Source organism: Eremomyces bilateralis, assembly GCF_010015585.1.
Source record: "Eremomyces bilateralis CBS 781.70 unplaced genomic scaffold P152scaffold_22, whole genome shotgun sequence".
NCBI classification, from domain to species: Eukaryota; Fungi; Ascomycota; class Dothideomycetes; order Eremomycetales; family Eremomycetaceae; genus Eremomyces; species Eremomyces bilateralis.
Genome location: NW_022985088.1, coordinates 316559 through 340215, shown reverse-complemented (window position 1 = coordinate 340215; position 23657 = coordinate 316559). Strand labels below are relative to the sequence as shown.

Here is a 23657-nt window from a genome sequence, read left to right as displayed (position 1 = left end):
AGACATCGCGGAATTAAGTCGATCAGCTCTCTGATCGTCTCCTGAGGGATCGCCCACTACGCCTCCTTTAACGCCGCATTCATGGCCTCCCGTGCCTCCTCCGAGGCGCCCATCGTCCTCAATTCAGGGTGGAGCTCTAGGACCTTGGTTTTCAACAGATGCCATATGTGCTCGATGGGGTTGACGTCTGGGGAATTGGCCGGCCAATCGATGACCCAGATGCCGTGCGTCTCCAGCCATTCTTGGGTGATTTTGGCCGTATGGATCCTTGCGTTATCCTGGATATCAACATCCCCGGGTTCGTACGTAGGGGGGATTCCCTCCTCTAATGCAGCGATGTAGGATTTCGCGGAATAGCCATGTCTTGCGGAGGTTTCGTCGCGGTCCATGATCACCAGATCTGACCTCCCTTCACGCGAGATTGAGCCCCATTGTCACGGTGCTATTTTGGACCATGGATATGGATCACTATCGTAAAACAGCTTGTATTTGACGAAACGAAAGATGAAGAAGGAGAACGGGAAACCAGAACAGAGAGAGATATAATATACACAAAGCGGGATTGTGAATCACCACGTGATAGCCCTAACACATCGGAGACATCACATCACATCAATCCGATCGTATCGTGAGGCATCCGTATCAGGCCATAAGGCAACAATATATTAACGCCTCAAAGCACGAAAAGTACGACCGTGACAGCGCGGAGAAGAAGCGAGTCGGCCGGGGCTAGGTGCGACAGTTGTTAATAAAATAGAAAGGCTATACGGATCCCGACTGGTAGCCACGGTCTAAATTTACAGAGGTATAAGACCTAGATCGGTTTAAGGCTAAGTACGGTAAAGGCGACGGTATTAGCGAGGACATTAGAGCCCGGACGGGACCCCGAAGGAGCCGCGTAGCGGCAGTGAACGCTATAGAGGCTATCACGAGTTGGCAGGAGCGTTGCATGACTTTCGTTTATTCTATCGTCCCGCCACCGCCCCCTCTCCCGTATTATATACCGAGTAAGGAGGGGGGTAATGTTATGGGCAGGGCCCATAGTTAGCGTAGGCTAAGAGCCTAAACCTGATTAAGCCTAGCGTAGAGATGGAACCTCATCAAGATTCTTCTGTCATAGTCACCTTGTACTCTTCATCTCAATCTAGAATATCTTTGGCTACGCGTATGTTGTGTACATCCAGCTACCGTGCCGTAACACCCACTAGCATCGCTGTGCGAAAGACAAGCCAATGGGTCAGACTAAAAAGACCCTTGCCCTTGCTCGATAGCCTTCAGCATCCTTGGAGTCGTGTCCTCGTTAAGAAGCTTAAGGTAACGCTCTTTACAAACTTCGGTCAGCTTAAACAGCTTTCGGGACGTCCTGTTTAACTTACCACAGCTTAACCACCTCTTTGCCACGATCCTCAAGAACTTCCTTAGAGTCCTCAACCTTGCTAATCCGTCTTTTACATCGAGTTCTATCGACAGCCTTTCCGTTATAATCATTGCCGCTTTATACACCAAGAAGGTGACGAGCGGCGGAAAGTAGTTAAAATCGATGGACCGTGTTTCCATCGTGAAGAGTTCGATTGTACTGGTTATGGTAGAGAGGATGCGGATGAGAGACGTTGTGGCAAGTGAATTCCAATTCTCAGTTGCATTGGCTGAGGAGGATACTTTGGTGCCGTTCTCGTATGCCAGGAGGAGGGCGCTGTCCAAACATCAGCATCGACGCGCCCACACAAAAAGCCCAATCTGCGAGGGCTGGTAGCTTACATTTGACATAGACCCAACCCACCGGAGTAGAGGCGGTCCTCGGCCAGGATCTCCTCGGTCAGAATCGTCTGGAGGGCGATTGACGTTTTAACAGTCAACATCATCTCTTCTATATTGAATATCTGGTCTGACGTGGGGCTGTTTATGGTGGTGTGAATCTTATCTATCATAGCGGAGGCTTCCATCAGGCGAGCGAAGCGGGAAACAGGGCTATTTTTATCCTGATTGGGCTCATGTGTTGGGCAAAGGGCGGGCTTCAGAAGGTTATGTAGCCATCCGATTCGAGAGCGAGTTAGAGAAGAACGCGGGCCAGATTCAATGGTGATGTATCTAGAAGCAAGAATGAGACGAAACCTCCACGAAGGCTTCATTTCTGGAAACTCTGTGAAGGAACAGCTCACCTATCCAGGACCAGAATCCCACACCAAATCAAAATTGTCTCCTCATGACTGACTGCTCCATCTGAATAGTGAGGTTGCAAAGCGTCTCCCCTAGGATGAACTTCAAGTGCATCTGCAGCTCTCAACGTGGCTCCAATAGAGATATAAGCAGCTGGATAGAAGCCATGGCTGACTTCGAAAAGAGTTGTCAAAATCCTGGATTGAACGATCGGAAAAGAATTAAATCCAAGTCCTTCAGCTAAGGCGAGGCTACTCTTGGTTTGAAGATAAAGGGTTTCGAGTTCGGAGGTGTTACCGTCACTTTCTGCAGTCGAAGAGGGGCTGGTAGTAAGAAGTAAAATGGATAGGCAGAGTAATGTAACGTCCAGAGAAGTCTCGTCCCATGTCGGTCGGAGTCGGCCCCGTAGTTCGGATGTAATCGGAAACCACGGCTCAATTGCCTGGTGATACGCTGAAACGGCACTTTCTGGTGTAAAGGGCCCGAGTTTATGGATGACCGCGTTCTTAAGGTGGCTTAGTGTAATTGGCTCCGAGGCAAGAAATGTCTCTAATCCTGGGGATTGCGAAGGGGTTGGGCCTAAGGACGATGCCATAGAGTCCTCATACTCGCATCTTCGACCGAATCTGCAAGCCGGCTCGATCAGCAACATTGTACACAACGAGTTCAACGCAATATTCGTCCGAATACCTTGTACAGAGTCTACAACCTGGGATTGCGCGGTCGCATCGCTTTTTCGATTTACTACATCGAGTACAAGCTTTCTTAGCGATCATCGCACGGCCCTCGATGCTCATGTTAGTGATCGGGTGAGGAAGAATCTTATAGAAAGTGTCTCTTAGAGTTGATAGTGGAAGGAGTGTGCGGTGCCGTTGCGAATTCGAGTCGGGAAATGCTTTATAAGGGCGGGTGGATCCCCGCAAAACAGGGGTCTGCAGGTTTCGGGAAATGCTTTATAAGGGCAGGTGGACTCCCGCAAAACAAGGGTCTGCAGGTGCGGGATATGCGGACACGGATCGGGACGGCGTGCGGACCTTTAAACGTCTTGGTTGATCAGGCCGGAGCGGTAGAATTAACAGATCAATCTTAATACGACTCGGAAAGGAGTATAAAGGACCTCTACTCGCTCCAACAATGATAGTTCATCAGCATTTCTTGTTAGCAAAACCATTAAGGCCAACATCAATTTGGGTAGAAGAACTGCAATACCCCTGTCGCGATCTTCATTATGTCAGAGATTAAATCAGTTGCAATCGCCGGTGTATGAGCTCCAACAAGGAAAAGTCCAAGAAGAATGACTGACAACTTAACCAGGCCTCTGGCACGCTTGGGCCTCATGTCCTTAAAGCACTTATCGACGCACAATTCCAAGTCAAGGTCCTCGCTAGGTCTAAGAAGCCTGGAGAATTCGATGCGGGCGTTAATGTAGTTGAAGTGGACTTCACATCCGTGGAGTCTTTGACTGCTGCACTCAAAGGCATTGACGCAGTCGTGTCCACTGTGGCCGGTACGGCCATCAAGACTCAGACCGTGTTAATTGACGCCGCTGCCGTTGCTGGAGTGAAGCGTTTCATTCCTTCCGAGTACGGCAGTGTCACCACCAACCCCAAACTAGAAGCGTTTCCACTCTACGAAAACGTGTTCAAGATCAAGCATCACCTCCAAGAAAAGGCAAATGCAGGACAGCTGACCTGGACGGTGCTCGCATGTGGGGCCTTCCTGGAATTCCTGTTTGCGCCGGGCGAGGCGAGTCTGTTAGATTTTACAGATCGCAAAGCTACCTTGCTCGACGAGGGTGATAACAGACTGAGCTCTACTTCACTCGCGACTGCCGGGAAGGCCATCGCCGGAATTTTGAAGAACTTAGAGGCCACCAAAAACAGGGTCGTGAAAGTTTCGGAGGTGATCTTGACGCAGAATCAGCTGTTGAAAATTGCAGAAAGACTGCGGCCAGGGGACAATTGGGAGATCAGCAAGGTTGCTGCAAGTGCGGTCTTGAAAGAGGGTCTGGATGAACTGAGCGCTGGCGACTTCAGCTCTTCGGCCATTTTTAAGGTCATCAATGGTACGGGATTGGCCGGCGAAACATACGGCAGTGCTTATGATGAGACGGACAATGAGCTTCTTGGAGTCAAGGAGTTGACGGAGGAAGATTTAAAAAAGTTCGTGGTTGAGAAGCTCGCATAGAGTTGGACAGTCAGGAAGAGGAAACGACCGCACACTTAGAGTGGCAAGAATATAAAGATCTCTACTCTCTACTACTACTACTGTACTATGGTCACTGGAACCGTTGGTAGATTTCTCCGGATTTGGAGTGGTGAGGAATTCCCGACTATGAAACTTTGCTGGTAGACTTCTTTATAGACTTCTTAACAAGTTTGGCCTAAAGAAGTCTACCCCCACCGCCGGTTGATTGCTATAGAATTCATATAGACGGTTCGTACCGTTGGTTTTTACTAACTGAACAAGTTTCCTCTAAAAAATGTAAGTGCCTTGGGCTGTCATGGGCCCAAACCACGAAGGATTTGGTAAGCTGGTAACGCTGTTGAATTGCTAAAGAGAGAAGGAGAAGATCTCTCTCACTGCGATCTGCTATTTACATCTGTGGGCAAACGGTCTACCCATCCCTTCTGCCTTAGGCCGCAAGGCCACAACACACAGACTGGGCAAAGCCCAAGACTGTCACATGGGCTGTACACCCAGACACGCGGTTGACAAAAAAAGCGAGCCACGAAATTGTACTTGGCACCACCACACCTAACAAATTGTATATAATCTTCGATGTCTCAATAACAACGTAACTGAATTGATTGTAATTTAAAATAAAGTGAACTTGGGGCTTTTTGTATCTATATATCTGGTCTATATCCAGAAATCCAGGCGGATAGCCCGGCATTCCACCACCAAATCTAAATAAGGGTGATGCTGCATCTACTGACAGAGAATAGCTGTTCCTTTGATCAGGTGATCTGGAGATGCGACTTCAGCAGGAGAGCACTTGATTACCAAGAATTGAAAGTGTTGATTGATCTTGATCCTTAATGAGCGTACAATCTACAGGAATACGCTCATCTTATATGTTCTGTATACAATTCATGGTCGTGGGGACCTTTGTTTCCTCAAAACGAGCGAAGAAGCAAAGAAAGAAGCATTGGTGATATCGTGGGATGTGGGATCCTCCACGTGGGAACCACGGGGGAACCACGGGGCAACCATGGGGAAACCATGGGGGCTAGACCACCTAAATACGACTAAGAAATGGGGGCGCGGTCTGGAGACCGGCGGGTCCCGAAAAACAGAGATATCCTGAAAGCCTGATCTCTGACACTTCAGTTACTCTTCAACAAGAGGCTGCAGTTAACGCTCCTTACCAGCTTCTCCCCGGTGAGGGCTGGCCAGCGGAAGGCATAGGCTCCTAGCAAGGCCATTGATCGCGAACAAATTAGGATCATTCGCAATCCATCGGAAGCATTCGTCTAGGATCCCGATCAGACCATTTCAGAGACAGACCCCGACCACGATGGATTAGTTTCGCCGGTTACAGAATCCATAGTGAGTCCAATATCACCGGATCTACGATCAACAATGGGGAGAGCATCTAAAGGCTGGTAGAATGATAAGAGAGGTCAGAATACTCCGCTACACCCCGTCTTCCGCGCAGAGCTCGAGACGAGGGAGCGAACGTCGGAGCTAGCTTAGTGTGTGATGGGACAGATTGCTAGTCATGATGAAATCACATTCTCACTCAAGGAGAGTGATAGCAACGAAAACAATTCCTTTCAATACAGCTAGTTCTCGCGTTGTTTCCTCCTTTCACATGACCCTTCATGATTCTTAGTAGCGCTGGTAAGCCCAGCTCCACGGGACAACGAAAGAAAGCGCCATATTATATGCCCAGAGAGCATTTAGAATAGAACCTTGTAGTCTTTTATTGTGCCGTGATTCTACAGATAACTGGTTCTAACATAGCAAGCTGTCTAGAAAGATACTCCGATGCCGCTCGACTCTGGAATATTAACACATTGTTGTTATCTTATCAACCATCTCATTTGATTATAGTGCTGAATACCGAGGACTTTATATACGCTATCAGAATAGAACGCCCTAAAAGAAGTTAATTTTAGTTGCCCCGCTCATCAGTAAATCGCTTGATAGAAGCTGACCAAGATTGTAGTAGGGAGATATTCGAGTCGATTTCCTGCTTCAATCTTTATGTCTGCTCTTCTAACCTGTGGACTCGTCAGCTTTTACCATTCCCTAGAAAAAGATATCTCACTTTCGTTAATAGCTCTCGACCATCTCTTGAATTTGACTTAATCCATCCTTGGTGCGGGCTTCGATCCTGGCAACTCTATCTGATATCGCTTTTTAGATTAGGTCTCCATCATTCATCGTCGGTAGAAAGGGTAGTAATGGCGGTGAGTAATACAGATGATGCCAGGAGACAAAGCTACTCGATATCTATACACTGTTCCAATCGTGATCATAATTTGGTACACAATTGATTTGTGAAGTCAACGGGGCCTGACTTGGAAACCAATCGTTCGAATTGGCGACCATGATCATTGGGATCTCGTTGCTATCATCTGGTAGTAAATAGGAAATTGAGTCCTTATACAAGGTCGCGGAAGAGGGTATGTCGCAAGACGCTGCTTCATAGGGTTCGTTCTTCATTGTTTCGGATAGAAGGGGAGTGAGAAATAGTTCATGAGGCGATATGTGTAAGGGGGAAACGAAGGATGCGGTCATATATCGTGGATCGTGCGGTCAATTGTGGAGCCCCGCACACAGCCCAGCGGGATTGGTCATACTGATCTGCAGCCTGGTGCTCTATCTCGTCAAGACCGCAAGACCGCACGTCTGCGTAATACGATTAAATTGGGAATCTGGAATAAACTAGCTTTGTACAGAGATAAACAGATTGAACCAGTGTGGCCGAACTGCGCTCATGGAGTTATTTTGAGCAGCTAATAGGTTTTCTACAAGCGTACTGTGCGGTGTTTGTAATGAGCAGGCTTGGGGGAAGGCGGTTTCTCATCAGCATTGTAGTATGTGACAGCCGTGACATGTGGGACTGGGCCGGAGACCGCTTGAGCGCGTGATGGTCTTCATTCCTTCGAGAGGATTTTGAAGGAAGTCCGGGGTTTAGAAAAGAGTACATATAGTTCTCCGATTCTCATCATTCAACAGCGTACTCTTATCGACTTTAGGTAACAGCCTACTCAGAACTTAATTTAGCTCGCCAAATCTGCCATATAGCAAAATTGCTCATTCTTCACAATGACACCGTCAATAACACGCCACTGGATCCTTTCCAAGAAGCCCACCGACCTTCCAATCCTCTCCGGACCAGATTCAACCTTCAGCCTCGCCACCAAACCACTCCCACCAGTAGAGGATGGTCAAGTCATGATCAAAGTCCTCTACCTCTCCAACGACCCAGCCCAACGCCTCTGGATCGACCCAAGCATCGCCCCCGACCGCCTCTATATTGAACCCGTCGAAGTAGGCGATACCATGGCCTCCTACACGTGTATCTGCGAGATCATCGAGTCTAAAGCTACGGATCTGACAATCGGAGCGTTGATCCTTGCTGATGTTGGGTGGAGCGAGTACGCTGTCTTGCCGGCGGAGAATTGCATACCCATCAACCCGATCAAGGGTTTGAAACCTGTGCATTATGTCAGTCTTTTTGGTGTAGCGGGTGTGACGGCCTACTACGGGCTTGTCGACATTGCGAGGACCACTGCAAATGATGCGGTGGTGATTAGTGGTGCTGCAGGTGCTGTTGGTTCTATCGCTGTGCAGATTGCGAAGAATGTGTTGGGTTGTAAAAGGGTGATCGGAATTGCTGGGACTGATGCGAAATGTCGATGGGTTGAAAGTTTGGGAGCGGACATTTGTCTGAACTATACGAGCAAGGATTTCGAGGTGGCATTGAAGGAGGCTACAGACGGGTTTGTCGAGGTCTTCTTCGATAACGTGGGAGGTGAGATTCTGGACCTGATGCTCACAAGGGTAAAGAAGGACGGGAGGATTGCGGCTTGCGGGGCCATTGCTGAATATAATGGAGGAGAGCGAAGTGGGATCAAGAAATGGTACCACGTCATTGCGATGAGGCTCCAGATTCGGGGATTTGTGGTTCTTGATGCAATTCCGACGGGGAGGTGGACTGCGATTGTGGAGGCACTGGTTCAGGGGTTCCAGGATAGAAAGATCAAGGCCACTGATGAAGGGTTGACGATTCGGCAAAGTTCGTTCGAGGATGTTCCGAAAACTTGGATGGGACTTTTCGATGGCCGAAATAGTGGCAAATTGCTCACTCAACTTTTGTAGTCTCGCGCTCTAGGTTGGTGCTCGGCAATGCTGTGTGTACACTGGAAATATATAACCGCTCTACTCTTTTGAAAGGACTTGTACTAATAATGCCAATGACCCTGAATAGTGATTATATCAATCAAGATCTGAATCTCAGGCAGGACGGTCTTCAACCAATGGTCCCGGCGAATGTAAGTGCTTCGATTTGATCTAAGCCCTTGCAGGCTACGAGTAGCATCTTCTCGAAAGGGGCCGGATCCAGTTGGGGAAAGGCACACCAATTGTCGGTATATTCGTGATACTTCATAGTTTTATCCAGAATGTGATGCTGTACGCCAACTCCAGGCGAGCCCCACAAATTTGCTTTCGTGGAAACGGGCAACATAGATAACGTTGGGAATTCGGGACATATGCCATGTTTGAAAAGCGAATATACCGCGTACGACATGAACGCTACCATAACGGTACGACGGATGCTCTCTGCTAGGATCCAATTCTTCCACGTTGGTTGCTCGCCCTGAAGCTCCCAGTCTGCACGGCGGAGAAGCTGCAATCCGGAAGCTGCTATTGAGTTTTCTTGCTGTTCAGCTGAGATGCGTTGTTCGAGGTCGCCATATAACATCCTGATAATCTGGTACAACACCAGTGCCTGCATTCTAGCCAGTGCCTGTAGAATAGTCTCGTCCAGAGCAGGCCTCAGCAATTCAGTTACCTCTGCGTTGAGAGTTCGATTCAGCATCGACTTGTTGCCATCATTCACGAAGATATGGGCAGCGCAAATACCGAATGCTGCTCGTATTGGTGCTGGAGATTGATTGAGGTATAATTCTTTGTGTATGAAAGGCGTTTCCGCGTTCTGAGCAAACGTTTGCGGATAGCTTTTGAGCTGGTCAATGACCCACTGCCAGCTTTTGGTGTTGCCTGACACAGGTTGTATCTCTCCCAAGTTCCCAAGAAAGTTTGGTATGCTTAAACTGAAGGTATCGATGAGGTAGCTTTGCTGTATATCGAAATCGAGCGCGGAATTCAAGTGGCCGTCATGGTCGTGGTTGTCCAATAATTCAGAGAATTGGGTCATCTGAACCAAGGCTTGTGTTGTACCCGGAGACCATTCACCAGTGCTGGCGGTCACTCTAGAGGTGTCCGTAGGAAGAGGTCCGTAATGACATGCTCTCTGGTTCTTGTGGCATCTTTTGCACACCGGGTGGCCGCGGTCGCATTTCCGTCTACCTTTGAAGCAGGCATCGCACGATTTACGACGCAGAGACATAATAGATTTTGATGGGATGAGGATGTTCGAACGATCAGATCGTCAAAGGTATATAGTTTGGCCGCTGACAAATACCCTCCTAAAAAGGAAGGCTTACCCTTTTCGACGTGGCTGAACTTCCCGCCTCAGCCACAGGAGTCTTTCCCCCTCGCGCTCTTCCTATCCTATTCTCCGTCTCAAATGATTGTATAGGGCTTGTCCATCTCTGGCCCATTACCCCTAGGCTAAGCCTATTTAGGACTGCTCACTTTTCTCCTATGTATTTGCCTATCTTCAACGTTTTGGCTAGCTAGAACACTCTCTTCGAGAACAATAGGAATCGTCAATATCAACATGCGTTGTGTCTATACAGTAACTGAGCTTAAGCAGCGAACTTGCTTAATCATCACCCCCGCGTAATGCGACAATTCCGCTACTCTAACCAAACGGAGTTTAGGTTGTGCACTTCAGCGACGACAGCGAAGGGGATATAGACGAATCGTCACACTACGTACCAACAAATTCACTGATCTCCGTGCATCTACTCCAATCAAGCAAGATGTCGTCAACTCAATTGCAAAGTCTTACAGCCGTCGACAGCCCTCGCGATGGGTCGCGGCATAGCGACGAGGCGCAAAGCATTGCCCACGGCACCCGACAGTCCGTCTCGCATTATAGGGCTTCGCGCTGGGCGATTCTCCTTGCTGCCTTTGGGATCACCTTCATCGCTGTCGGCGTGCCCAACTCCTTCGGCGTCTTCCAGGAATATTATAAGTCGACACTATTCCCCGACATGCCGTCGCCTGAGATAATCATCATTGGCTCACTCTCGTCCAGCCTTTACATGGTTCTTGGTGTGTTTACCGGACGATTTGCCGACATATTGGGATACCAGGCCGCCCTTATATCTGGCTCCATACTCATCGTCGGCGGCCTAGTTGCAGCATCATTCTCGACCCAATTCTACCAACTCGTGCTCTCCCAGGGTCTTGCTTTCGGTCTTGGCACGGCTCTCGTATACTACCCTGCTATCAGTGTCTCCGGTCAATACTTCCGGCGTCATGGTCTCGCCAACGGCTTCGTGGTCTCGGGAGGGGCTCTAGGGGGCTGTATCGGGCCATATTCGGTTCGCATCATGATCCAAAGACTTGGGCTTCCCGGCACCTTTCGCATGCTGGCATACATATCGGCCGGAGTCCTTACTTTCTCCTGTGTCTCCTTCATGCGAGCCGGAAGGCAGCCCGGCCCTCGGTTTCAGAAGATTATGGACCTTCGGCTGCTGAAAGACCCCCGTTTCCTGGTCATCCTTGTATCAGGTACTGTGGCCATGACAGGCTTTTTGCCGCGTTACTTCCTTGTTCCAGCCTCCGCCGTGTCGCAGGGTATCAACACAGAGTACGCTGCCTGGCTGCTCGGCCTCATGAACGGCCTCTCGATCATTGGTCGTTTGGGTGTGGGCAGCTTTGCTGATCGTTACGGCAAGCTGACGGCGCTGATCGCCAGCTTCGTTCTCTGCGGCGTTGGACACCTGGTCTTCTGGCTTCCAGCTGTTATGGTCGAGGCTGAAGATGAGAAGCCCGTCGCGTTGATGACAGTCTTCGTAATTTTTGTCGGCTTCCTGGGCTCTGGATTCGTGAGCCTGATTCCAGTTGTTATGTCGGACATGTTTGGCTTTGAGGACCTTGCCTCCAAGGTTGGCCTACTGAATAGTATCATGGGGTTAGGCGTCTTTGCGGGACCAAGCGCTGTGTATGCGATTGTATCTGATGGCCGGGACTTTAGCATGGCGGTCTTGTTCTCGGGCCTGCTCATGGTTGTCGGCGGCCTTATGCTCACTCGAACATACCGGCATTTGTAGATGTCTTTTTGCATTCTATGGCCAGGGTTAGGACGGTGGTGTAACGAAGTCACAATCCTGTCAAGAAATCTATAAAGAATTCGCAGCACATTCCATTTTTTGTTTGGTAAGCTATCCCCTTCGCCGTCACAGTGCTAATTTCGACATCGGTAAATCAAAGGTCTGACAGGGATATCAACAGATTTTGCAGGGATTTGCCCCCCGACAATGCATTGCCACTAGGGTGGGTAAATTTCATGCAATAAACATTTGTTGCGAAGAAACCCCCAAATTTATGTAATAATAATAAGAATCAATTTAACGTACTATCGTCGGTCCACGTAATAGCGTGGCTAGGGAGAAGGATCGACCGCTCTTGGACCGGACGGAACTGACGGAAATCCCCGCAGAAGACAATAATCGGGATGCCGCCAAAGTCGTCTACACACCCTCGAAGTCGGTATAGCTGTTCGTTCACTATATACAGCGTCCGTGCACCCAGCATGCTAACCTCGTCGATAATAAGCAGGAGTTTTTCCTGCCACTCGGTCCGGCTTCGTCCATCGATGCGGAGATTGGTTGAACTCCTCGGCGCGAATCTCTCTAAATCCGCACTCCGACCCGCCGACCGAGCTGTATCTTTCCAGAACCCGCACGCGGAATGGATGGTAACCCCATTAATATTAGCAGCCGCTGTTCCCGAGGTCGCTGTGATTAGCAGGCGTTGCGGGATCCCCTTCCTCGCGAACAGCGCCGCGACCGCTCCGATGATCCGTGACTTTCCCGTCCCGCCCTCGCCTCCGATAAATTGGCAGAGCTGGGGAACTCCGGACTCGTCGCGGCGGATCCGGTCTAGCTGGCGACAGATGAGTCGAAGTGCGATGCTCTGTTTTCGGTTTAAGGTAAACGACTCCTCTGCTAACTGCTTCCCTGCCGCAGAAAACGACGTGGAGGGACCGAGCTGGATATTCATAGATGGTCCGGGGTCCCCGCCCCGGCCTTCCTCATCGGCAGCGGTGAAATGGACGTCCTGCTCCCCGAAACCGTTGGGCGCCCTGAACTCGGCATTACTCTCCCCGACCGACCCCTGGATCCCTTGGATTATCCTCTCTCTCTCGCGAGAGACGCTTTTTTGCTGCGCCTTGATCGACTTAAGCAACCCCTGTGCCGGCACGACCGACGCCGCTGGCCCGGGAAACCCGTCTCCTTGGCCGCTAAGAGTTCCTGGTCCTTGATCGAGGGTGGTCGTAGCTCCTAGTTCGTCTATAGAATCTAGGGCGGTTTGCTGAAATCGGCTCATTTGATCTACCATCCTCGATATCTCTGTCGAGCCGGCTGTGACCTGATAGGCCTCTATTGCGTTCCTTAGGACGTCAATGAGTCGTGTGGCATTGCCGAGGCGGTCTGACCGGTACGTTGTCCTCGGCCCTTCACTCCTATCATCGCCCCTATCTTCTAGATCGGCCGCATCGGCGAACGGATCCGTCTCTCCGGACATCGCGGCCTACTACTTCGTATCGCGCTTTGCGTCTTCGGCCGATCGGTGCAGCAGTTAGATATTCTCGGCGATAGATGCCATCCGCCGAGGCAGACCCGGCTTTCGACTCTCCCAGATCGTATTAATATCGCCCGTCGTCTCGGCCAAAAAGGACTCCCACGGCACAAAGATGGCAAGATGCTGAATAGCAGCCCTGCGTATGCCAGATCGTTAACCCTCCCGAGTATCATTCTCGCTCTCGCCAGAATATAGTAATAAGTTCGATCGTGTAAAGAGAGGCGCTACACATACCTTTTATAGTAGACCTCACTTTCCTCACTCAGGTCTCTACTTAGGTAGCCGTCGAAGCAGACTATCGTATACTCGCTGGACTTTCGTAGTACCTGTACCCACGACCGCGACGGAGACTAAGCATGGTCTAATTCTATCTCACCCTACTTACCAATGTCCTTCCCCTTTCGCTTCAACTTGACTACCGACATATAATCATAGAGGGACAGCGCTTGTAAGAGTCGGCCACGGTGCGGATATGCTTGAATAAGAGAAATTCTTACTCCCGCTTCCTGTACGAACACCGTCTCCTCAACTGCCTCGTCTCTAGAGTCTATACCACTCTCGCGTTGCAGATGCGGCTACCGGCGGAAAATATGCCAGTATAGGGCACTGACGTTAACGAACGACCAGGCGTTATTACTGGTAAATTCCCTGGGGTAACCTAGCAGATTAGAGACGACTTCTACGAGTGATAACGGCCGCTCCGTGAAGATCCGGTTCGCGATTCTCATTAAAAACTGCCGTGTCCGGTTCTCGGTACCGTTGTCCGTTGTCGGGCCATCCGTTGCGTCTTCCTGCCGCTCCGCCATCGCATCGTTATGAGCCGGGATTAGCTCTGCCGCTGCGGCCACCCGCTTCTACACCGGGTCCTCGACTTTCGTTGCATAGTTCGTTAGGTAAAACACGAGGGCCATAGTCTTACACTGCGTTGCGATGAACGAAATGTCATAGTTATGACGCAGCCCTACCGCGATCGCCTCGTTCCATCGATTCACCATACTATGCGTCCGCCGAATCTGTAACACTCCTCCCTCGGTAAACGCCGTCCTCTCTACCAATTTCTACGGGGCCTTGAACCGGCACGGGTCCTGATTCTTCCGTGTCTGCCCCTTGATGGAGTATTTCACACACGTCGGGCTATGGGTGTGGATCTGGGTAGCACCGGCGCAGAAGTTGGCCTCCTCCTCGAACGCGGCGGCGAATTGCTCGCGGTTCGCTAGTAGCGCCGATATGTCCGACATTACGGACCGTTCCGCCCGAACGGCGGAGAACGCCTCGTAATCGAGATCCTATACCGTTCAGCCTTATACTCGGCTATCTTTGTCACAGGAAAATTACCTTAGCTATATCTGCCCTTCTACTAGCCTCCTAGTAGGGGCGTCCCTTTTTGGGGATTTAGCTTAGTTGGTTACATTTGACAATCTTTCCTCTATATGGCCATAATACGGCGAACATACCTCGGTAAACACGCTATCTACATATCGAGTAACCCGCTCCCGATATGCCTCCCGATCCTCTTCATTATTGTCCTGTAGAATAGAACTCAGCTGCATATTTCCCTGGAGCCAGAGAAGCCCGTGGACATAGAGAGACCCGCGCTCGTTGGTCTCTACGGCTCCGAAATACCGATTGATCCGCCCAAACACCGAGTCCTCCCCTGTCTTTACATAGTGCTTGAAAAATAGGGAAATCTCCCTATGGAAGAAAAGGGCCGAACTGAGCGGGTCCGAGATCGCCAGCCGTGCTCGCTTATACGCTAGATCTAGGCTAGTTAAGAACGCTTCAGCCTCCTCCGGATCTCGGGTCCGATACGCGGCAAGCCGGAGCTTGATCGGATTAGTAATGTCGTTCGGATTCAGCGTGAACCAGATGGCCGGGATGCCATCCCGAATGATAAGGGACTGGATCTTACGCCGCATGTTTAAACGACTCTCCCTCGACATCGGCTGGCGATATCCATACAGCGACAGGCTCCTTAATAACTGATTCACGCCCTCGTCGCTCGTCGTCCGTGAAACCTCTAGTTCGACCTTAGCACGCTCTAGCCGTTCCACGCTTAGCAAACGTATAAGACGCTCAACTTCGGGGAATTCCTTCCTCTTCACACTCGCCATACTAACGCGGCGGTTCCTTGACCGGATACCCACATTAAAAACGAGAAAGGCAAAGATAGGGTGTGACGCGAATCGACCGCCGTGACGCTGGAGGACCAGTTTGGCCCACGTCACCAGTCCCATGTTCCGCGACGAAATGAGGTCTCGTGCCCGGCCCGCCTCAATGCCCACGTCTCTCTCCCCGGCGGCGTCCTGTATGCTCTCATCCGCCTGAAGTGGGCCTCCACGACCGAGGGGGAATAGCGCTGGGAACGTCTTTGCGAAGAACCGTACATCGAACGGATCGGCAAAGTCCTCGCCCCGATTCACCACGATATACGGCTCGGCACCATTCCCACGCCGAACCTCTGCCGTCCTACCCCGCCGTTTATTGCGCGGATCCTGTTGGCCTAGCGTATCACGAACGTACTATAGTTTCTCCCCGTTCGCGATATCCGGCCCCCTATCTAGTGCGAACATGCCCGATGAACTGGTTTCATAAACGGGAACTGCAGCGCCGTTAGAGACCCTGTCCCTATCCCTATCGGCAGTATCGCCCTGTTCGGGTTCTCCTGTTACGTCCTGGTCGGGCTCGATATCGTACCCCTCACCTAACGTGGCCAGGACTTCTCGAATATCTATCGCCTCTCCTTCATCTAGGCCGCGCTCTGTGGGTGGAACTAACTGCCCAGTTCGTGCCTTCTCCTGCGCCGATGGCTCATCCCGTCTTAACCGCTCATATACTCGAGATAGTACCCCGTGCGAGGGCGTATCCCAGCTCTCCAATTCGGCTACATCGATCTTAATATGACCATACAGCGGATTATGCCGCTTCAGCCATACCAGTGCCTTCTCTACTACCCGACGCCGAACCGATAGAAGGACTGACAAATCGCTTGGTACGGGCTTCTCTTTCCCCTGCCAGGACATATGAATCTCGTCCATCACCTTCAGGAGCGGATGCGGGAGGACGTTGGCCACCAGCTCCTGCACGTTGTTGGGGAAGACGGTGATGTGCCCCTTGATGTGCCTCCTATACCTCACACCTTGCCTCGGACTATTAGGGATACTATACTGGGCGATGAAGCCGTAGCACGAATTCAGTGCGATACGCTTCTCCTTAATCGGCGTTAGATCCTTTAATTCATCGGGGAACATATGCTCGTATCCGAGTCGGTCGTGTAACTGGGCGCCTAGAGATAGACTATTTTTCCCTAGCTGTAGCACACAGGATTTACACCCGTAAATACTCTTCCCGATAGGGAAACACTTAACGTATTAGAAAGGCGAATCTTGACGCTTCTTAATAGGACTGGCCGTCCACTGTTCCTATGCCACTTCCTGCAGCTCGATCCGGCCGTACTTGCCATAACAAAACATGCAAGTGAGTATCGGTAACGTGTTCACATCATGGAACGCTTTATAGAACTCCTAGACGGTATTAACCTTAGTCCTGGTTAGGATCGGCGCACACCACGCCTGGTCATAAGAGAGCCGCTCTTTCTCGACGAATTCGTCATCTAATCCACGCATAATACCGTCGAGCTCTCGCCTTTGCTCCTCTTTATTCCAGTCTAAACGGTCCGCTCTTCGGACGCGTTTAGAGGGCGTCTTACGAGAAATGGCCGGCCCGGACCTCCTCTGTCCTAAATAGGATCGGTTCGCCACGACAGAAGGACTGGTCTCGCTCGGACCGTGCTCAGTACTATCAGTTACTTCGCTGGACGACGTCGCCCTCGGCATCGCCCCCGGCATCGCACTCGGCGTCTGAGTCCGCTGACCGCGGGAACTCCCCTCTATTCTGGCCTGCTCCTCTTCTCTCTCGAATTCTTCAGCAATGTCCGTCGATGTCCGAAGGCCTAGGCCTGCGAGCACTGATCCATCCCGATTCGGATTTCGACCTGGTCGACCACCGTGTTCGAACTCCTGCTCTATCGTGTTAAAGATACTAGCAGGTGTCCGCAACTCTATACCCGCCTGCGCCATGCGCTCTCGATATAATGCGCTCCAACGACGGAACCGGTCGGATGGACTCTCCTCGCCTTGACCGTGGCCCTCTATAACGGATTCGAATCAATTGAAGTACCGGCTTATCTGGATTCGCAACTCCTGTCGCGATATACAGGCTATCCTCTTAAAACTCGAACTAATCAGTCGACCGAACAGTATCTAGTATCCCGTCCTAGCTCTGCAGACTACTTACGATGACAATCCCTCTTCCACTCTACTACCGTTCAACGGCAGACACGATCCCCTCACCTTGAATGCAACGAAACTTGGTCAACCAGCCTATCAATCTACGACTTCCAACTTTCCCCCATCATACCAGCCCGGACTCGTATGCTTATCTATCTTCTACGACTTATCTTTCGCGAAATCCGCTCCCCGTGACACGGCAACGTGCATGACATATCACCAACCCGCGCTCCGCGCTCTATTGTGTAACCTGTCTTATAGAATCTATTCCAATATTACGTCAACTTTTTATTCTTTCTCCCGTCCTTTCCCCTCTTTCCTACTCTTCCCTCTTTATTAATTGATCAGCCGACCCCTCTTCGCCTTTTATTTCGCTCATAACATTAGATAAAGTGGGAATTCTATCCCTACCTTATGCTCCTCTCGACCGCCATATTAATCAACTCTTACCTCGATATTACGATAGCTGGATCTCCCCTGATCTCCCTCCCCTAACTGTATTTACCCAATATGTCTCGACTGCCCTCACTCTCGAATATTATTCATATTCGTGATTTTATTAATACCGTAGCGAATGACCCGACCCGATAAGGCTTATCTAACTACGTCGAGATCTAAACCGACTTTAATATCTTCGAGGAAGACGGCTTCTACTGTTCGGATATCGTCGTCGAGCCTATTCGGGCGCGGATTCGTGCCTATCTGACCTAAGAGCAGCGGGAACTGTTTATCCCTGACGCTTTCTTCTACGCAGACGGTCGCTTTTCTACTACCTTATCTGCAGATAATACTTTGGAGATAAACGTCCAGGCACTCAGTCTGATGAGGCTCGTCTACCTACTCTCGTATTATGACTCGACTAAACCGGTCTAGACATCCGGGTGACGTTTCGAACTTCGACGAGTACCGCCAACGTTTGCCAGACCAATGGTGTCCAATGGTAACCATCGTTGGCTCCGTGTCGTCTCGTAATAACGACAACTCCCTAGACCCTGCCCACGCTCGCCGCTTCGTGATTGACACTTCCGTCTATAACGCCTCTAACGCCGCACCGGTTCCATATTCTATGGCCTGCTTCTTAGAGGATTCTAAACGTTGGGCAAAGGTGAAGATCCCTCACGTAGGAACATTCATCGCCCTTACCGCAAAGGTGGTGGGTCGTACGACTGACACGAACCTTCTGGCCCTCCGAATCCTGGATCTGGCCTATTTACCAAAACTTGCGTCCGCCGGACTCACGACGACCCCGACCACTCCCTCACCGTCGAAACGACCAGGTCGTTGGGAGGGCCGGCCCACTCCATCGACCCCTTCGAAAAGATCGCGCCTTACGGGGCCGGTCGATGAAATACTAACGCCGTCGGACTCGAGCCTATATGACCTCTATCTACCGCACCCAGACGGCACCGCAGACTCGCAATCTACTCCTACTTCTCCCTCTACTACGGCACGCCCCGAAGGCTCCTCGAATATACCGGTTCTACCATCGAACTTGAACAGCGGATCTCGGCCACATCGTAACCGTTATCCTCCTAAAAAATTGAGGTAGCTGACTAGACCAAAAACATCGAGCGTACGCAACACAGAAGCAATCATAAGACAAGAATTAGGAGGATTTGGTAATGAATATAGTGCATGAAACCCTTTTCTCTTTCATTAGCATTCGAGTGGTAGTCCTATGGATACTAAATTGATCGACCTAGAGCTCTGGCATACGTATCAAAATTAGTTCTCTGCTTCCCCAGAACACCAATAGAATAACAAGCCTTTTGTGATGCTTATGTGAATATAATTCGACCCCTTTTTTTAAAGGACATTCGAAAGCTGTAAACTCTAGCTTCGTTCCTCCAGGCTCTCTTTCAGCGAACCCGCTTGCGGGTTCGCACCTCCTGTATAATACTCTCATTTGTTAAGTTTCTTAATAAGACACGTTTCGATCCAACATCTGGTAGCTCAGGAACGTCCTTAAGGGTTTCCTTGCCCTTAAGACGAGCTATCGACGAGTCCACAATGTCAAAGAAGAAGGACTCGCTGATTCTATACCTTGGTAAAAGAGCTGCGACGTCGTGAGCGTGGATGGGAAGAGTCCCGATCCTTTTTTTTGCAAATATGGATCTGTGTCCCGAAAGATGAATACTTCCTTTTGATCGTTTCCTCTTTCTTTTTTTACAAACCTCAGAATCTTCTTTGCAAGCAAAAGACTCTTCTCTCTGTACAACGACCTCTTATCAATATCCACGATGTCTGAACAGCACCAACCTACCGTTGAGGATGCTTCCGAACACTCTCAAACTGCGCCTGAAGCACCTCTGGCAAATGGACCGCCTCCTAGCGAGATGCATGGAGCTCTCGAGTCATCTCCAGTCCCTCACTTGAGTGCTGTTGCTTGGGTGAACCTTTCTCCACAGCAACAAATCAATGCTCTTACCGAACATGTCAACAATCTCCACGTTCGACAGGAGCATATGAGGACGCAACAGACTCGCAACATCGTCAACGGAGGAGCTCGCTACACTACTCCTCCAGGTGCCTCACATTCAGTGACCATGGAGGACGCCTCCACTGTGGCACCAGAAATCATTAAAGGTTACAACATTCCCCACAATCGTGGCGATAGCCCCTATTCCGCTCATAACCAGGGATATGGCAATGGTTTGCCCCCCAGTGTGGTCCGACCTCGGTACAACAAGCCAACTGAGCCTGATCCTTTCAATAATGACGCGGAAAACAAGGTGCGCGAAGTGAACGACTTCATTACCCGAATGAAGGTCCACTTTAACGCCTTGGCTATTACCGAGCACGGCGGTCAGGAACTTCCTGAACCGGAAAATATCACCCGTCTCATGGGATTTACGAAAGGCCGCTTGCAACGACAATGGATGGAGGACTATACCAAGACGATGGAATACTACCGTTCCAGGGAAGTGACGATGATAGACCGAGACCGCGTCGGCCCCCCGGCCATCAAACCAAACGTGATGGTAACGGCAGAAGATTACTTCACTTGGCTCCGCAATATGAAGATTCCCCCAGGACACCAAATCGAAGTAAATCGTCAATACCATAACGCTCGCCAGCAAGAGAGGGAGACCGTAGAAGCTTTCTCGGACAGGTTCCTTGATTATGCCTACTCCCTAACCGACCGCCCTTCTGAACGCGAGCAATGCGAACGGTTTATGGCAGGCGTCCGCAGGCACCTCACGCAGAGGTACTATCTGCAACTCGGTATCACGGATCCAAGTCAAGACAAATCAGAATGGTCTGCCCGCATCTTCAAGCTACGCGAGATCGAAGCCCTCGAAGTGTATCGCCGTCCATACTCTTCTCGAAATCGCCTCAACGCAATGGAAAATTACGGCGATGATATTGAAGACCTAGATGAGTATGAGTCTGACACTACGACGACGAACTATGACGATATGAATATGATTCGTGGATCTTCTTCTCGCGGATCTTTCCGCCGTGGAGACAGAAGCAGGTTTAGTCGTGGACGCGGACGTGGCGGAAGCGAAACCAATCGCGCGCCCAGACTCGATCCGGGAAACAAGAAGTGGAAAACAGCCAGGACGTGTTACCATTGTGGTGGACACGGCCACTTTGCTCGAGACTGCCCTTCGCAAGAAGCAGAAGACGACAAGGATAATTCAGAGGAGATCCCAAAAGCCACTCGCTCGTAGAGAAGGAAGCCCTTCCGAGCATAGGTGAACCTGATGCTTCCTCTGACCCCGACAATACGTCCGACTCGCTGTGGTCGTGTGCTAAAGACGATGATCTCTCGTCTGATAGCACTGAAGATCTAGAGGTTGAGGAAATTTGGCATTGGAACGATGGGATCGACCGACTGAACGCCATCGGTTCAAACCTGATAGAGTTTACAGGAAAACTTGCACCAGAAACCAACCACTCTACCAAAGTTCAGTTCATGTTAGATTGTGGTGCTGGTCGATGCTATATATCCCAGAAGCTCTGGCATAGATTTTACAAGAAGTCTCCTCAGTATCTTGTCTTTAACCTACCTTCTCGACGAGTACGCCTACCTAATGGTCAAGAGATGACAAGCACGAAAGGCATTCGAGTCCCCTATAAGATTGGTTCTTTCCGAGAGACACGTACCTTCAGAGTTCTTGATATGGACGACTACGACGTAATCCTCGGAATCGAATGGCTTCGACAACACAATCCAGCAATCGATTGGCCCCTATCCAAGTTGGTCATTAAACAACGAGTGAGCAGCACTCATTCCAAGGCTTGGACTCATGTTCTATAAGGCGATTCATCAGTCGTCGACCTTAGCGACGATGAAACTCCTTGTAAAATCAACCTGATGCCATATCGATCGTTCCGAAAATGTTGGGAAAGAGAGTGCCCAGACGAACAAGGTCGCTTGTATATCTTAAAGAACGAGACTCAAGCGGAAATCAAAGGAGACGCTACCGATACCGACCTCCTACCGAAGACTACGAATGCTCGCATCCAAGAGATACTCGAGCGATATCGACATGTCTTTCGCGACAGTCTCCCTGATCACCTTCCCCCACAGAGGAAGTTTGACCACAAGATTCCTACAGGAGATGCCAAACCTGTCAACAAGCCACACTACTCCCTTCCTCCCGTACACATCGAGGAACAGCTGAAACAAGTTCGAGCCCTAATTGAGCGTGGACTGATCCGAGAATCTATCAGCGAATGGGGAAGCCCCGTATTGTTCGTGCCTAAACCGGGTGGGAAATGGCGAATGTGTGTCGACTACCGGGCTCTAAATGCGTTCACTACTCGCAACACTTATCCGCTGCCGCGTATCGATGAGTGTCTGGAAGCCATGAACGAAGCAACCGTCTTTACGAAAATCGATCTGACTTCAGGATTCTGGCAACTCCTGATTGATCCTGCTGATCAAGCGAAGACTGCTTTCAATACTCTGCATGGCAAGTACGAGTTCATTGTGATGCCGTTCGGCCTCACCAACGCCCCGTCGACGTTCCAGCATCTGATGAATGATACACTGCGACCGTTCTTGAACCGTTTCGCGTTGGTTTACCTAGACGACATCATCATCTACTCCAAGACACTGGAAGAACATGAACAACACATAGAAGCCGTACTCAAAGCTTTGGCTGACCAGGAGCTGTATGCACAGCCCTCGAAATGCTCAATCGCAGCCGAAAGCATCGACTTTTGTGGCCATGTTATCGAAAAAGGCATCGTTCGCCCCCAGCAGAAGAAGGTTGACGTCATTCGAGAGTGGCCAACGCCTAGAACCGTACACGATGTGCGCCAATTCCTTGGTCTTGCCGCATATTACCGTCGTTTCGTGAAGGGATTCGCTAAGATTGCAGCCCCGCTACATGAGTTGCTGAAGGAAAAAGATCAGGCCCGTAGGAAGGACAAGTTCCGACAAATCCGCTGGACATTGTCCTGCCAAGCGGCGTTTAACGAACTCAAGGACTGCCTGACTTCGAACCCCGTCCTTATTCAGCCAAACTTCCACAAGCCCTTCACCATCGAAACTGACGCTTCAGAGTGGGCCATTGGTGGAGCCTTATACCAAGATGATGACAATGGCGTATTTCACCCAGTTGCTTTTGAAGGACGAAAGTTGGGCGCCGCTGAACTCAACTACCCTGTCCATGAAAAAGAACTGCTGGCGATTACCCACGCCTTGAAGACATGGAACAAGTACATCCTTGACAAAGACAAGACGACGATCCTCACGGATCATGAGAGCCTGAAGTACTTGCAGACTATGTCTCACCCAACGAAGAGGTTGGCACGCTGGATTGGAGAATATCAGCAGTATAACCTCGACCTACAATATCGGAAAGGTACCGAAGCAACTGTGCCAGATGCACTCTCTCGACGCCCAGACTTTATGGAAGACGTTCCCGCCAATCAAGCGCAGAATTTCCGTAACCCGTATGCGCTGAACGTTATTGAAGAAATGAGCTTTGAAGAGAAGTGTATTCAAGCCATCAGAACATGGTTGCTTACCGGAACACTTCCCGATGACAAGCGTGTCCGGCGCAACAAGCTACTCAAGCTGAGAGAGCTTTCAAGATTCCGCATCGCGCCAAAGGATGACCTCCTTGAGCGCCGAATTGACGACCACAAGGACGCCCCTTGGGTGCCATACTGGCCCCCACCGACTCGCCGAGACTCATTGCGCAAGGTCCACCGCGACTATGGCCACTTTGCTTGGCCGGCCTTGTACGGCGTGGTCGAAACAAAAGGGTGGTGGCCGAGTATGCAGAAGGACAT

The 23657-nt window shown here is 50.4% G+C and overlaps 11 protein-coding genes across 11 annotated transcripts; 5 read left to right on the top strand and 6 right to left on the bottom strand.

Annotated features, from left to right (window-relative positions):
* Positions 1-701: 701 nt before the first annotated feature.
* P152DRAFT_461221 (uncharacterized protein) lies at positions 702-986 on the bottom strand. Its single transcript, XM_033680076.1, has one exon. The coding sequence runs from the start codon at positions 949-951 to the stop codon at positions 763-765; it is 189 nt and encodes a 62-aa protein (XP_033531458.1). The 5' UTR covers positions 952-986; the 3' UTR covers positions 702-762.
* Positions 981-3017, bottom strand: P152DRAFT_516511 (uncharacterized protein). The gene is made up of 5 exons (XM_033682952.1): positions 2848-3017; positions 2160-2783; positions 1759-2088; positions 1377-1693; positions 981-1322 (listed from the first exon to the last, which is right to left on the bottom strand). Exons 1-5 carry the CDS (start codon positions 2952-2954, stop codon positions 1243-1245), a joined length of 1458 nt encoding a protein of 485 aa, XP_033531457.1. The 5' UTR covers positions 2955-3017; the 3' UTR covers positions 981-1242.
* A 144-nt stretch (positions 3018-3161) lies between these two features.
* P152DRAFT_422331 (NAD(P)-binding protein) lies at positions 3162-4442 on the top strand. The gene is made up of 2 exons (XM_033677189.1): positions 3162-3418; positions 3472-4442. The coding sequence occupies exons 1-2, from the start codon at positions 3386-3388 to the stop codon at positions 4342-4344; spliced, it is 906 nt and encodes a 301-aa protein (XP_033531456.1). The 5' UTR covers positions 3162-3385; the 3' UTR covers positions 4345-4442.
* Positions 4443-7023: 2581 nt separating this feature from the next.
* P152DRAFT_461217 (NAD(P)-binding protein) lies at positions 7024-8593 on the top strand. Its single transcript, XM_033680075.1, has one exon. The coding sequence runs from the start codon at positions 7438-7440 to the stop codon at positions 8491-8493; it is 1056 nt and encodes a 351-aa protein (XP_033531455.1). The 5' UTR covers positions 7024-7437; the 3' UTR covers positions 8494-8593.
* A 51-nt stretch (positions 8594-8644) lies between these two features.
* On the bottom strand, positions 8645-9445 carry P152DRAFT_367210 (uncharacterized protein; the record flags this gene model as incomplete). The annotated part of the gene is made up of 1 exon (XM_033675446.1): positions 8645-9445. A coding segment is annotated over one exon (801 nt), but the record flags the coding sequence as incomplete, so codon positions are not given.
* Positions 9446-10082: 637 nt separating this feature from the next.
* On the top strand, positions 10083-11582 carry P152DRAFT_461214 (MFS general substrate transporter; the record flags this gene model as incomplete). Its single annotated transcript, XM_033680074.1, has 1 exon — positions 10083-11582. Exon 1 carries the CDS (start codon positions 10284-10286, stop codon positions 11580-11582), a length of 1299 nt encoding a protein of 432 aa, XP_033531453.1. The 5' UTR covers positions 10083-10283.
* Positions 11583-12035: 453 nt separating this feature from the next.
* On the bottom strand, positions 12036-13059 carry P152DRAFT_451761 (uncharacterized protein; the record flags this gene model as incomplete). The annotated part of the gene is made up of 2 exons (XM_033678251.1): positions 12036-12038; positions 12073-13059. The coding sequence occupies 2 exons, from the start codon at positions 13057-13059 to the stop codon at positions 12036-12038; spliced, it is 990 nt and encodes a 329-aa protein (XP_033531452.1).
* Positions 13060-14174: 1115 nt separating this feature from the next.
* On the bottom strand, positions 14175-16364 carry P152DRAFT_476222 (uncharacterized protein; the record flags this gene model as incomplete). Its single annotated transcript, XM_033681490.1, has 3 exons — positions 14175-14402; positions 14571-15582; positions 15685-16364. 3 exons carry the CDS (start codon positions 16362-16364, stop codon positions 14175-14177), a joined length of 1920 nt encoding a protein of 639 aa, XP_033531451.1.
* Positions 16365-16637: 273 nt separating this feature from the next.
* Positions 16638-17192, bottom strand: P152DRAFT_476221 (uncharacterized protein; the record flags this gene model as incomplete). Its single annotated transcript, XM_033681489.1, has 1 exon — positions 16638-17192. The coding sequence occupies one exon, from the start codon at positions 17190-17192 to the stop codon at positions 16638-16640; it is 555 nt and encodes a 184-aa protein (XP_033531450.1).
* Positions 17193-18252: 1060 nt separating this feature from the next.
* Positions 18253-18951, top strand: P152DRAFT_441310 (uncharacterized protein; the record flags this gene model as incomplete). The annotated part of the gene is made up of 1 exon (XM_033677698.1): positions 18253-18951. One exon carries the CDS (start codon positions 18253-18255, stop codon positions 18949-18951), a length of 699 nt encoding a protein of 232 aa, XP_033531449.1.
* Positions 18952-19302: 351 nt separating this feature from the next.
* P152DRAFT_151397 (uncharacterized protein) lies at positions 19303-21403 on the top strand. Its single transcript, XM_033673931.1, has one exon. It carries the CDS (start codon positions 19643-19645, stop codon positions 21077-21079), a length of 1437 nt encoding a protein of 478 aa, XP_033531448.1. The 5' UTR covers positions 19303-19642; the 3' UTR covers positions 21080-21403.
* The last annotated feature ends 2254 nt before the right edge of the window (positions 21404-23657 follow it).

Coding starts and splice junctions, on each gene's coding strand:
- P152DRAFT_516511 (XM_033682952.1), bottom strand. CDS start 2,954: ATGAGCATCGAGGGCCGTGCGATGATCGCTAAGAAAGCTTGTACTCGA. Junction 2,784..2,847: donor GGTTGTAGACTCTGTACAAG/GTATTCGGACGA, acceptor GCCGGCTTGCAG/ATTCGGTCGAAGATGCGAGT. Junction 1,323..1,376: donor AAAGAGGTGGTTAAGCTGTG/GTAAGTTAAACA, acceptor AAGTTTGTAAAG/AGCGTTACCTTAAGCTTCTT.
- P152DRAFT_461217 (XM_033680075.1), top strand. CDS start 7,438: ATGACACCGTCAATAACACGCCACTGGATCCTTTCCAAGAAGCCCACC.
- P152DRAFT_461221 (XM_033680076.1), bottom strand. CDS start 951: ATGCAACGCTCCTGCCAACTCGTGATAGCCTCTATAGCGTTCACTGCC.
- P152DRAFT_422331 (XM_033677189.1), top strand. CDS start 3,386: ATGTCAGAGATTAAATCAGTTGCAATCGCCGGT. Junction 3,419..3,471: donor AATCAGTTGCAATCGCCGGT/GTATGAGCTCCA, acceptor CAACTTAACCAG/GCCTCTGGCACGCTTGGGCC.
- P152DRAFT_151397 (XM_033673931.1), top strand. CDS start 19,643: ATGTCTGAACAGCACCAACCTACCGTTGAGGATGCTTCCGAACACTCT.